Raw genomic sequence first — 12,753 nt, 5'->3', positions numbered from 1 at the left:
GCCCTGCAAGTCATTTGGTTGTGGGCGAGTGGTTCCACACTGGGGATAAGCTAAAGGCACCCCAAAGTGTAATAGATGACCTTCTAAAGAATACCGTACCAAGAAACCCAGCACTGGCGATAGTGGAGAATAATAAAGAGGGGCTTGAGGAGCCTCTGAAAGGCTGACCCTGTCCCAAGACTATTGGCTTTTATTCTGGGCTAATAATGTTTCATGATGAAGGTTAGAGCTTGTTGGACCAGTTAGGCACCCAGGATCCTAAGGACACCCAACTTTGTGCTGTTATTGTCAGCTATAGAAAGAAACAGCAATGTCATGAAGTAGAAGTCCTAGTACTAGCTGGTGGTCAAGGCTTTAGGAGAGTATGGGGAGTTGAGGAAAGAATGAACATCTTATGTCAGACTGGAAGGATTATCACAGCATCCAAATGCACGAGAAAAGAATTATTTCAAGTTCTTATGAAATAACCTACTCCAATATTGCACAAGTCTTCTGAACTTCTTTTTGACTAAAAGTGTCTTAATGGCGAGATAAAACCACAGAAGCTGCTAAGGAAGTCTCCAACTTTCTATTTTCATACCTTCATTCAGGATACCCAGAAAGGACTTTGATTAACTCTGTCTCTAACTCTGAACCTTCAGGGGGGAAACCAAAGAAAATTAAGCTAAGATGTGAAAATCAACACTGCTCTGTGAAAAATAGACTCTACTGGTAACGAGTATGATTAGATTGTTCTGGAAGTCCAGAAAGAAGAAGAAAGAGAAAGGAGGTTTCAAGGTGTGAACTGGACAAAACATGAAAGGATTATGTGTACCCTTCTAGAGAGAACAGAAGGTTGTCATACAGAAGGCAGTTTGAGGTGGTTTTCATATGAAGAGATGTTGAGTTTGCCAGCCTGCTACACTTTTGCTGCAGTTGCTATGGTTTCAGGCATTGTGACCCAACAAACTCTGGTGTCATGTCCCAGGGTCATAAGCAGCAGGAAAGGCTTTGGCCCTTCAGTCTTGTCCAACTGCTGACAAGGGCAGCAGCCAGCTGCGGGTACCCGAGAACTTGACACTGCCCAGATCCATCTAAAGGGACACATCTCCTTTCTTGGTGGCACATTTTCAGCCAAAAGAACTTCATTATCAAGGTAATGAGTTTATATATTTTGTTGTTGTTGTTGTTGTTGTTGTTGTTGTTTTTTACAGTTCTTTAGAATCTGGACACGAGAGACCTCTTTGCCTCCCTCTCTTTGTTTCTAGGCTAGTGATCTCTAGTTCTGGGAAAAAAGAAACCCCCTCTTTTGAGGGTATGGGAAGCCTTTTCCTAAATGTTTGGGAGACCCTCAAAGATCTTGGAGGGTTGGGGGGGTCATAAAGGGTAGGCATGTAATACTATCCGGTGAAAGGATAGCTGAGTATAGGAGGGAGAGAGGGAGAGAAAAATGGAAGAAGGTAAAGGGAGGGAGGGAGGGGGAAAAAGAGGGGAAGAGGAGTAGGGAGCTAGAGGTTAAAGGGGTCTAAATTTTGAAGGAAGTTGGAGGAGAGGAATTCAATAGCCCTCTACCATTTGGCAAAAAGTTTCTCTTGTTAGTTAAAAAACAAAGTCAAATCCAAGTACGAGGTACCAAAACAATTCTACTGAACCCATAACTGTGTCTTCCTGTACATGGGTCTAAGGTCTTACATAACAAACATTATTTAGGGCTTTTTCCACTTTCTTTTTACTTTTAATTCCAGGCTGGGGTGGGAGGTGGTGGGGAGTGGTAAGAGAAGTTGGCAGAGATGATTATTCTTTCAAAAATAAAATTAAATATGGTTCTATGGGATCGGGGCCTGGTTTTTATAGCTATTAGACTGAGTTTTCTCAGTGTTCAGAATCTTGTTCTATTGTGGGATCTCATATGTTGTTTTAATTAAAAAGGTTATTTTTTCACTCTACTAGTGTTGGCCTTAGTCTTCTCCAATGGCTCTATGTGGTAAGTGTTACAGCTGTTTATCCCATTTCACTCCTTATATCATGAGAAAGGCTCTGGTTGAACTGGGGTTAACTAAAATTCAATTAAGGGGGATGAGGTATGCTTGATTCCTTGAAGGTGCTTAAGAATGGCAAAGGAAGTAGAGGCAGGTGAGATTTAGTGGAGTTTAGTAGAAATAAGTCTCTAAAGTTAATCTCCACGTTCTCTATACTTCCTTTTAAATTTGCTTCCCAACGAAGTATGCTAAAATGATCCTGATAATTTCAGAGAATCCCTTTCCCACTACTCACCCCACCAGTTTCTAGCCTAACCCAATATGAACTACATAGCTGAGTTCCAGGGCCTTCTTATCCAAACTGAGCCAGTTTCTAAAAACCATATATAAGCCTTTCGGATTCCTTTTCTTTTGTCTTTCCAGAGGCCTGATAATATTGAGTGGTTACACAGCGCCAGGGGTGTGTGCAAGGTCAAGCTCCATAGCCCAAAAGGACAGCAAGAACAGGAACGGAAAGTGGTAAGATACTAAATTACTCCTACTAAGGGGTGGAAAGGATTGCTTTATGGATACAGATATCCTGGAACCCAGAATAGACTAATGGAGGGTGATAGTGTCGTTTCTCTAAGATATCAAGTTCAGTAAAGTTTGTGGGCTGGGGGGTGGGGGTGGGGGCGGGGGCGGGGCGCAGTATGCTTATACATCACAGAGGGACACGTGAAGGGAGGGGGAGAATGAAGAGTAGCTGGGGAGGGGGGTGGGGGGAGCCTCAGGGGAGGGAGGAGTGGTGGTTGCCTAGTTTTACCAGCCTAATGGAATCATAATATCAGCTAGCTACAAGTAAGTTGCACTCAAGTGGGACTCCCACAGGAGGGCAAAATGTGTAATACTTCACATTTTTTATCACGTTCAAATGCCATTCGTACTGTTATGTATTTAATGCTTTTTTAATTGACTGACATTTAAAAATTACCATCAACCTAAGCAATATTATCCATAATGTCACAGGTTTTATGTTTTAGTATGTATTTTTCCTACTAAACAACAAAAAAGTACATATATTAAACACAGAAATGTTTATCCATGTATCACTTAAAGTTTTCTATAACATCAGTAGCAAAAACACCACTTTTGGGGAACGCTACGGTAGTTGAAAGTGCTCTAACTGAAAGCCAGGGAATTGGTTTCTTTTTTTTTTTTTTAATGTTTATTTATTTATTTATTTATAATTTTATTTTTTGGTTATTCAATTACAGTTGTCCCATTTCCCCCCATTGCTCCTCCCTCCCAGCCCATCCCTTCTCCCACAGTTATATCCCTCCTCGTTGTCAATGTCCATGAGTCATTCATATACATTCCTTGACTAGACCCTTCCCTTACTTATCCCCCTTCTCCCGCTCCCCCCTCCCCCCTACTGACTACTATTCTAGTCTTTGCCTATTTAGTTCGTTTGTTTGTGTTGCTCTTTAGTTTCCTGAATTGAGTTCTAATGTAAGTTTCAGCTTTGAGTTTGCGTCAGTTGGGCAAGGCACCTTTCTTCTTACTTTTTTCAGTAAATGTAGGTATTGTAATTTGGGCATCTCTGACAGGTAGGTATTCTTATCTAGGAAATACAATAATGATAAGATTCTCTCTGCCTAATAGCATTTATTGAGTACTTACTATGTACAGGTACTCTGCTGAAAGCTTTGTATTCACTCTCAATCAATCCTCACAAGAACCCCTATGCGGTAGGTGCTTTATCGTCTCAAAGAGAAACCGCAGTCTTTTCTCTAGAATTTTCCTCAATACGCTGTCCTAATTTGGTGCAGATATGCTTTGTCGATGTGTCCACCCTGAAAGTGGAAGATAAAGGTTCCAAGGTGAGTATTCTCTGCTCCCCTCAGAGTTGGAATGAGTGAGAAACTGCTGAAAGAGTTATCAGTGGCAGCATAATAAAAGGGAAAGTCTGTGCCAGAGGGTGGAAGGATGGAGGAGATTCAGGTGGGCAGCCATCATTTTTGAAAACCCCAAACCCCCGGTTGAGAATATACTGTCACTCTTGATGCCAAATCTCATTCTAGAAGGAACTTAATTTGCTGGTAGGCCTGAAAGAATTACAGCATGGAAGGTAGCATGTCAGAGCAGTGAGAAAACTGTCCAAAAGTTTGACGATTCATGAAATATGATTCCTAAGATTTATGGATTTGTGAATGCCTCTGGAGGGGTAGTAATTTGTGAGGAGAACAATATCTCATTCTTCAAACATTAGCTAGCATCACAAGCCTACTTATCCTTCTCCATTGAAAGGAAAAGATAAGAGATATGACATTCATGTTTTGGAGAGGGCAGCTTGGAGAAGTCTCAAAAAGCAGTTATTCATAAGAATCTCACCACTTCATCCCATAGGATGCTGGTGGTTCCTGTTCCGGAGGTGACCTAACGCAACACCATCTGAAAGAGAAAGAAATTATTATAATCAAGGCTACTGAGAGGCAAAACCAGTCTAAGGTATGCTTAGCTTCCGAGTCCACCCTTTCTAATTCCCAGAGTCCAGTGCTGACACCGAAGACTCTGGTTCACAAAAGGTAAGAGAAATATTTCCAAACAAGGCCCTACATTTGGCTACTATGATATTCCAGAGTTCACAGGCCTAAGTTCAAAGTCAGGTAAGTTTAATGTCCAGGTATCTAACAATGGCACTAATCACAGAGGTTCAGAATGCCCTTCCCTGATTGCAGGTCCCTACTCCAAACAGAATCTTGCTACCCTTATCCTAACAAAGATGTGGAATGAAAGCATGATCTTTTTCAGTGCTTTCTGTTGTCTTCTAATGGACTTGTGTGCTCCACATTGCCCAGTGTCCAAAAAAAATAAAAAATAAAAAATAAAAAAAGAACAAACATATATGGAACAGAGAGAATCCACAATGACCAAGAACTGTAGTGGCTTGTTCCCCAAACCTGTTGCCTAAGAGATTACAGACTGTTAGGTAGCGTAAAGTTAGAAGCAATTCGATTTGGATACCACTGTCACATGCAAGTCCTTTTGTTTTTCTGTAACTACCTAAATTATATCTGTTGGGCTCCTGGCCCATGACAAGTCACCTTCACAGTCCTACAAACCTGGAGTAGTTGATATTGAAATAGGATATTTGGTTTTATCTCAAAGGAGTCAATTTTTTTTTTTGTTCTGCATCTCTATGCTTATCTTATAACCAGGAACAACATTTCTGGCCTCAGACACATTTGGAGTGATGAGAGTGGCTCCTAAGGAAGAAAAAAAGTTTAAAAATATTCTTCAAAGAGTTTTGGGTTTAGTTGGAAGGAGGACTCCATTTTGAAGTCTTCAGAAAGGGATAAATTATACCTAATGTTTATTCTTAAAAGTGCAGCACATATTTCCTACACATAATGCAGGTGTCCTTGATTGTAACCTAAACCCATTTTCAAAATGTTGAACTTATCATGACCTCAAACTTCTAGGGATTCAGTGGAAAGTAAGGAGATGAAGCAATGGAAGGGGTAAAGAGGACGATGGTACTTAGCAAGGAGTGGAAGACATGTATAATACATATACACATATCTAGACATGAGCATATGCACATAATTTACACTGACACACAGCAATATATACAAAATAATTTATACGAGCAGTGACACACACATCCCTGGCTACGTGTCTACATATGACACTGATGAACACGCACAAGCATTGAAACAACACATGTGTGTGTATATTCATAAACAATGACTCACCTACACAAAGGTATAGAGTCAGCTGCATTGACATACCCACATGTGACACATCAACATCTATATATGCATCCATGCACACTATGCATAAACATGCACACTACACATAAACATACACACATGAGCCTCGATCAAAACACAGTGACTGTACAAGTTCAGGTGATAGGCATGCACTCTTACACAGGGTGGGGCAAAAGTAGGTTTACAGTTATGAGTATGTGAAACGGTTTATTCTTGAATTATTACTTATTATTTTCCATACATACAACTGCAAACCTACTTTTCGCCCCACTCTGTAAATATACCTCATGTTGATACGCACACATACAAACTTAAGCAAAGTGACACTAACAACATTTGAATGCACTGATACATACCTTGACACAAATACAATGACATCCCCACTCACGTATTCACACAAGTACTCAAATACCCAGGGTGTGTGCAACACTGACACACATTCTCAATCATTCACGTAGCATATAAATATAACATAAACTGATACCCAATTTATTGACATACACAGTCATTATATTAGCACCGATCCACATTGAACATAAACATTTATTGATGTATTATCTATTATCTATTAATTACTATATATGTTAACATGTGAATTTATTCTTTTTTTATTCTTTTTTTTTTAAATAAATAAAAGATTAATTAGTTATTTTAACAATAGGAAATAACAATCCCTCCCTCTCAGACATTAAGACCCTTTATAATCTTATAAAGGACAATGGGCGAAGGTCTCAAGCTCCTCTAGCTGCTTCAAGCTGGACATGGTTGTCGTTCGTCCTACCTACCCTTGGTCCAGACATCCCTAATAAGAGTGGGGGTGTGGAGGGGAGGGTTGCCTTCCCACATGGGGAAGGATCGTGCAGACTCCAGGTCAGTTGGCTGTCCCCAGACAACGGCGTGCTTGGTTTAACAGGCTGGCATCCTTGTTGTATTCTGGGGGCAACAGATTTGGCAAAAGGGTTTAAAGACATCTTCAATCCATAACCACTAGATGACAAAAGGCAGGGATTAATTTTTCAATGTTCCACATTAGGGAAAAGAAACGGGCTTCTTTGGAGGAAGGTGTGCCAGGCGCATCTCACCTGTCCAAAACCCTTTTGCCCATTCTACTTAGTTTGGGCTGAGGGAAATAGTTTAGCTTTCCCCACTCTTAGACCTCTGGGCCCTTTCGGTCCAAGCCATTAGGATAGAACAGAGAAACCAGTTTTAAAGTGAAGCCCACAAACCACCCCATTCTTCACCAACCCAGCCACTTAGTTCAGCCAAACCGTTGAGTCTCAGGAGGCCGCGCTGCAGACAGGATTAATACACATATAGGTATAGCTCCATGATACATTCTATTAGATTTGTATTATAAACAAACATGCAGATCACTCAAATCGACACTTGTCATTTACATATTCAGACACACTGACATACACATTCATTTTTACATTCACACAGTGTACAAAATGTACACGCTATCATGCACACGTTGGCCCGTACAGGAAACATATAAAATCGGTATTGATGTCAACACATTGTTACACAGGCTTACACACAGGCAGGCATACATGTGCACTGACATGTGCACACGGACACACACGCTAACAACACAGACTGAACATTCTCACATCTACTGAGATGTCCCCACTTATGAATTGCTATACTGATATTCACACACACAGACACATGACAGACACATTGATACATTTTTGACACATGTTGAGATAAGCACACGTGCTCATGTGAAATTGACACGCTACCACTTGTGCTCAAAGGGATATAATTATGTATTATGTTTCCATGCAAATCCTAAAGGGTATACCCCTAATGTATGCAGTTTAGAAAGATATGTCTTCTAAATAAAATAAGGGGGGAAAGTAGCCTCCCCAAACTCTTAGGTGTTCTTTTTTTTTTTTTTTTTTTTAGATGGACGGATCTATATGCCTTTTCACACAAGCTCCCTCTGATCCTATAACTGTTGTAAATTGGCTTCTAAATGATATCCAGAAGTATGCCTTGGGTTTCGAACATGCACTAAGTCCCTCAGCCTCTAGCTGCAAACATAAAATAGGAGATGAAGATGAACATCACAAATTACCCTCTGCAAACTGCTACAGCATCTATGATGATAAACTGAATATCGATTACATGGCCAATAGACCTCAAAGCCCACATGTAGACATGACTGCAGCCAAGAATACCAACAAAAATCAGAGTCCTTCCACCTCTCCAGCAAAATCTTCTAGCACTAACAGGGCAGTAATCTCTCCTGAGGGAGAATGTCCCATGGATGACCTTTCCTTCACCATCATCCGGCTATCTAATCTGGTAATGGAGATGCCTTGTAATGAAATCAAGAAGTTGGAAAATGGAAGCAAATGCTTTCGTCATTCAATCTATCCACCCTCTGGGGACAAAGGGAAAAACACTCCCCGCAGCTCTGTGAGCAAGATCGTTTCTGAAATGGCCCATGATGCTGAGGAAATATCCTATGTGGAAAGGCGGGGCACTGGAGAAGAGGGCAGGGAAGGTGGCAGGAAAAAGTTTATGTATAGTCAATTATCCAACAAGAACAAGGGGGTAGACAAAGAGATGTGCCAACAAGAGAGCAAAGATTTTTCACACTCTATCAGTAAAGGACTCACGGTTTATGCAAATCAGGTGGCATCTGACCTGATGGTCTCCGTTTTGAAGACCTTGAAAGTGCATACTCCTGGGAAGCCAATTCCCACTTGTGTGGTCCTGAAGAAGGTGTTGTTAAAACACACCCAGGAAGTTGTCTCTGATTTGATTGATTCCTGCTTGAAGAACCTGCATAATATCACTGCGGCCCTGATGACTGACTGCGACTTTATCTCAGCTGTCAAGAAGAGTCTGTTCAACCACGGAAAACAAAATGCTACACATATAATGGAGGCCATGCTGAAGCGCCTGGCTACTGTTCTGCTTGGAGAGAAGGAGTCTAAATCACAGCCTCTGTTGTACGCATCCTTGAAGGCCGGCTCCCACAGTCCCAAATACGATAACCAAAGTCAAAACCAAAATCTTGAATTCTCCACCATGAAAACTGAATTGAAGGGGAAGGACAAATGCAAAATAAAACCAGAGGCGTGCAAGTCATTGATTAGCGCTGAAAAAGTTGGTGAACACATCCTCAAGGAGAGCCTGTCCATGTGGAACCAAAAACAACGAAACCAAGGCGAGATGGCTGGCAAAGCATGCGTGAGTAAGGAAGAAAAAAGAGAGAAGATCAGCCCTTCCACAGAGTCATTGGCGAAGGACTTGATTGTCTCTGCCCCTATGCTGATTCAGTACCACCTGACCCAGCAGGCCGAGGCCAAAGATGCACTTGAAGATGACTATCCTGGTTCCACCATAGGCCATAGGACTCAGAGTGCCCAATTTGAAAAGAACGCAAGTGACCAAAGTGCCAAGGCACTTTCAGTGAAACATCTAGAATCTTGTGGAGCTCCTGGGCCATCTACCTCTGTAAAGGAGACTCAACAACAGGCGGAGTGCCAAAAGTCCGATATGTCAAACATCATTCTATCACTGATTCAGAAACTGCTCAGTGAGACCTCCTTCAACAGTGAAGAGCAATCTGAAGGGGAGAGCAAGCCTTCTGAGCCCAGGCCAAACAAAGCAACTTCAATGTCCAAGAGAGGGGAAAAACAATTCCAGGAGAATTTAGACCTTGATTTTGCCAGCGGGATGATGCAAATGAACTGGCAATTCATCAGTCAACTGGTAGAACCTGTGAGGAAGCTGTGCCTTATCATGGCTAGGTATCACAACAACAGGGAAGCCCTGGCCGAATTGGAAGAACAAGCAGCCTTGGTACACAACCCAAGTTTCCAAGTTGGTGGCCCCAGATGCAGTCACAGTAGTGCAATGTCACAGAACTATCGAGAGTTTTCTGGGCCGGAAGTCATCATCAATAATTGGTGCTCAACAAGTAGCTTGCAGAAACAGCTCCAGGCTGTCCTGCAGTGGATTGCAGCCTCCCAATTTAAGGTGCCTGTGCTCTGTTTCGTGAGAGATGATGATGGACAACTGGAGAAGGTAAGCAATGGCAAAGCACAAGAAGAAAGATGGTTAGACTGGGCAGGGGAAGGGAGGCAAAACTGTACTTAGGGCTCACGAGCAGTCCAAATTTTTCTCAAGTATGCTCTTTACTATGTGCTTTATGAATTACTTTATCCTCATAAAAAGACACAAAAGCAATGAACCATTAATTGAGGCTGTAGCACCTTGGGGTCTGCACATTTCAGCCAAGAGGAGGCGAGAAAGATTAGCTTTTTTTTTTTTTTTTTTTTAAATTCAGTGACCCTTTAAACAAACTACTTGGTAAAATATGTTTTAGGAAGGTGGGGGAGATGGCCACCCCTAACCTTGACCTAGCAATCAGCACAGACTAACCAAAAGACCCAGGCCTTGGAGAGAAGTATTTAGTAAAGACAACTGATTCCAGGTTTTGTTTTTTGATGCTCAAAATGAAGTTATGTTTTTCATTTTGATCTATGACATTAGAGGAGGGTCAAGGAAAAAGGAGAGGGAAGGCAGTCCTGGATCAGCGAAAGCTTTTACTCTAATCTTAGTCATGGGCGGAAAGGTGGGTGAGGGGGGTAGTTCACTTTATCCACCTGAGACCTTTCTTCAAAAGTATCACATGACTCAAGCTATCTCTGCTCCCTCCACAGCTTCCAGAAGTTTCAGCTAAGGCAGCAGAGAAGGGGTACAGTGTTGGAGATCTCCTTCGAGAAGTAATGAGGTTTGCCAAGGAACGACAACTGGATGAAGCCATGGACAACATGGCTAGAAAACAACTGCTGGACTGGCTGCTCACTAACTTGTAAACTAACAGTCCCTTCAACAACTCTGTAACTAGTCACCCCATCCCCACAGCAGCATTCCATGCCATCTGGGCGCCCCTTCATTAGGCAAGTTGAACAACACACTACACGACTGCCTTTCCCAATACGTCTGAGCAGTTGGACTATGCAAGTACAAGGTGTTAAATAAGCTAGGCAACAACATGAATTAAAAAATTTAAAAAAAAAAGTCGTTGTGTTCTTTTTTTAAAATATACGTTCTATTGTTAACTTTTTTATTATTATTTAGACTTTATTTATTTATTTATTTCCAGAGTGAGGGGAGCGGAGGGAGAAAGAGAGGGAAACATCAATGTGTGGTTGCCTCTCACGAGCCCCCAACTGGGACCTTGACCTGCAACCCAGGCATGTGCCCTGACTGGGAATTGAAACAGCGACACTTGGCTCGCAGGCCGACGCTCAATCCACTGAGCCACAGCAGCCAGGGCTAGAAAAAAAAAGTCGTGTTTCTTAATCAGATATATCTGAGGCAAAAGAGGGGAGTGGGTCTAAATCCAAGGATTAGTGATACAGTGTTGGGCTTGGGTCTATATCTGACCTTAGGTAATTTTCTGAGCACCCAAGACATAAAGATATAACTCATGTCCAAATCTCTAAGTAATATGGTTTGTCCATTATGATCCAGAGGTTTGCCACCTGTGGACCCCCTGTTTCTGCCACATTACACATATAACTTGATAATCTCCCCTCTAATCCCGAGGGTACGGTTTTCTCGGTCTTTGTCAGGAATTTGCAGATGGGCTACTGTGTTGCAGGAGCTCAGCTCCAGGCAGGTTAACTTTGGATTAAGTGAGACCAAAAAGTGACAGTGGAGTGTTTGAGAGGGAATTCATTCCAAGTTTATTTATTTATTTTTAAGTATATTTTATTAATTATATTGTTACAATAGCTCCAATTTTCCCCCTTTGCTCCCCTCTACCCAGCAGCACCCCTCCCCCAGCAACCCCCCCAACCCAGTCCATGCCAATGGGTCGTACATACAGGTTCTGGCTTCATCCTTTCCTATATTGTTCTTTTTTAAAATTAATTAATTAATCAATTAACTAATTATTCTAACAATAAAAAATAACAATCCCCCCTCTCAGACTTAAGACCCTTTATAATCTTATAAAGGACAATGGGTGACGGTCTGGAGCTCCTCTAGCTGCTTCTGGACATGGCCGTCGGCCTACCTACCCTTGGGTCCAGACATCGCTAATAAGAATGGGGGTGTGGAGGGGAGGGTGGTCTTTTCACATGGGGAAGGGTCTTGCAGACTCCAGGTCCGTTGGTTGTCCCCGGACAATGGCGTGCTTGGTTTAACGGGCTGGCATCCTTGTTGTATTCTCGGGACAACAGTTTTGGCAACAGGGTTAAAAGACATCATTCAATCTATAACCACTAGATGACAAAAGGCAGGTATTAATTTTTCAATGACCCACATTAGGAGAACAAAAGCGTTTCTTTGGAGGAAGGTGCCAAGTTGATTTTTTTAATTAAGTATATTTTATTGATTATGCTGTTACAGTTGTCCCAATTTCTTTTCTCTTTGCTCCCCTCCACCCAGTATCCTTCTTCCTTCCAGCAGTCCCACCCCCCTTAGTTCATGTCCATTGGTTGTGCATACCAGTTCTTCGGCTTCACCCTTTCCTATATTATTCTTAATGTCCCCCTGCCTGTTCTCTACCTACTAATTATGCTCCTTAATCCCTGCACTACTTCTCCTCCTTCCCCTTCCCAGCCGATAACCCTCCAAATGATCCCTATGCCTATGATTCTGTTCCTATTCTGGTTGCCTGTTTACTTTTATTGGTTTGTTTTTATTTTTTAGGTTCTGTTGTTGATAGTTGTGACTTTGTTGTCATTTTAATGTTCATAGTTTTGACCCTCTTTCTCTTAAATAAGTGCCTTTAACGTTTCATATAATAAGGGCTTGGTGATGATGAACTCCTTTAACTTCACATTGTCTGGGGAGCACTTTATCTGCCCTTCCATTCTAAATGATAGCTTTCCTGGATAGAGTAATCTTGGTTGTAAATCCTTGTTTTTCATCACTTTGAATACTTCTTACCAGTCCCTTCTTGCCTGCAAAGTTTCTTTTGAGAAATCAGCTGATAGTCTTACAGGCACCCCTTTGTAGGTAACTCTGCTTTTCTCTTGCTGCTTTGAAGATTCTCTATCTTT

At 41.8% G+C, this 12,753-nt stretch overlaps 1 protein-coding gene across 1 annotated transcript in view; it reads left to right on the top strand.

Annotated features, from left to right (window-relative positions):
• The window catches only part of LOC149990258 (A-kinase anchor protein 4-like), a 40,640-nt gene extending 30,080 nt beyond the window's left edge, over positions 1 to 10,560 (top strand). The window contains exons 3-7 of the mRNA XM_090265512.1: positions 2,382 to 2,477; positions 3,770 to 3,820; positions 4,347 to 4,448; positions 7,625 to 9,760; positions 10,399 to 10,560. Coding sequence (XP_090121638.1) covers positions 2,382 to 2,477; positions 3,770 to 3,820; positions 4,347 to 4,448; positions 7,625 to 9,760; positions 10,399 to 10,554 — 2,541 coding nt within the window. The 3' untranslated portion in view covers positions 10,555 to 10,560. The remainder of the gene's footprint in view (positions 1 to 2,381; positions 2,478 to 3,769; positions 3,821 to 4,346; positions 4,449 to 7,624; positions 9,761 to 10,398) is intronic.
• Positions 10,561 to 12,753: the final 2,193 nt, after the last annotated feature.

This window comes from Furipterus horrens, unplaced genomic scaffold, assembly GCF_987537825.1.
Source record: "Furipterus horrens unplaced genomic scaffold, mFurHor1.1.pri manual_scaffold_20, whole genome shotgun sequence".
Lineage (NCBI taxonomy): Eukaryota > Metazoa > Chordata > Mammalia > Chiroptera > Furipteridae > Furipterus > Furipterus horrens.
The sequence above is the reverse complement of the archived record's forward strand: the minus strand, read 5'-3'. Positions and strand labels throughout refer to the sequence as shown.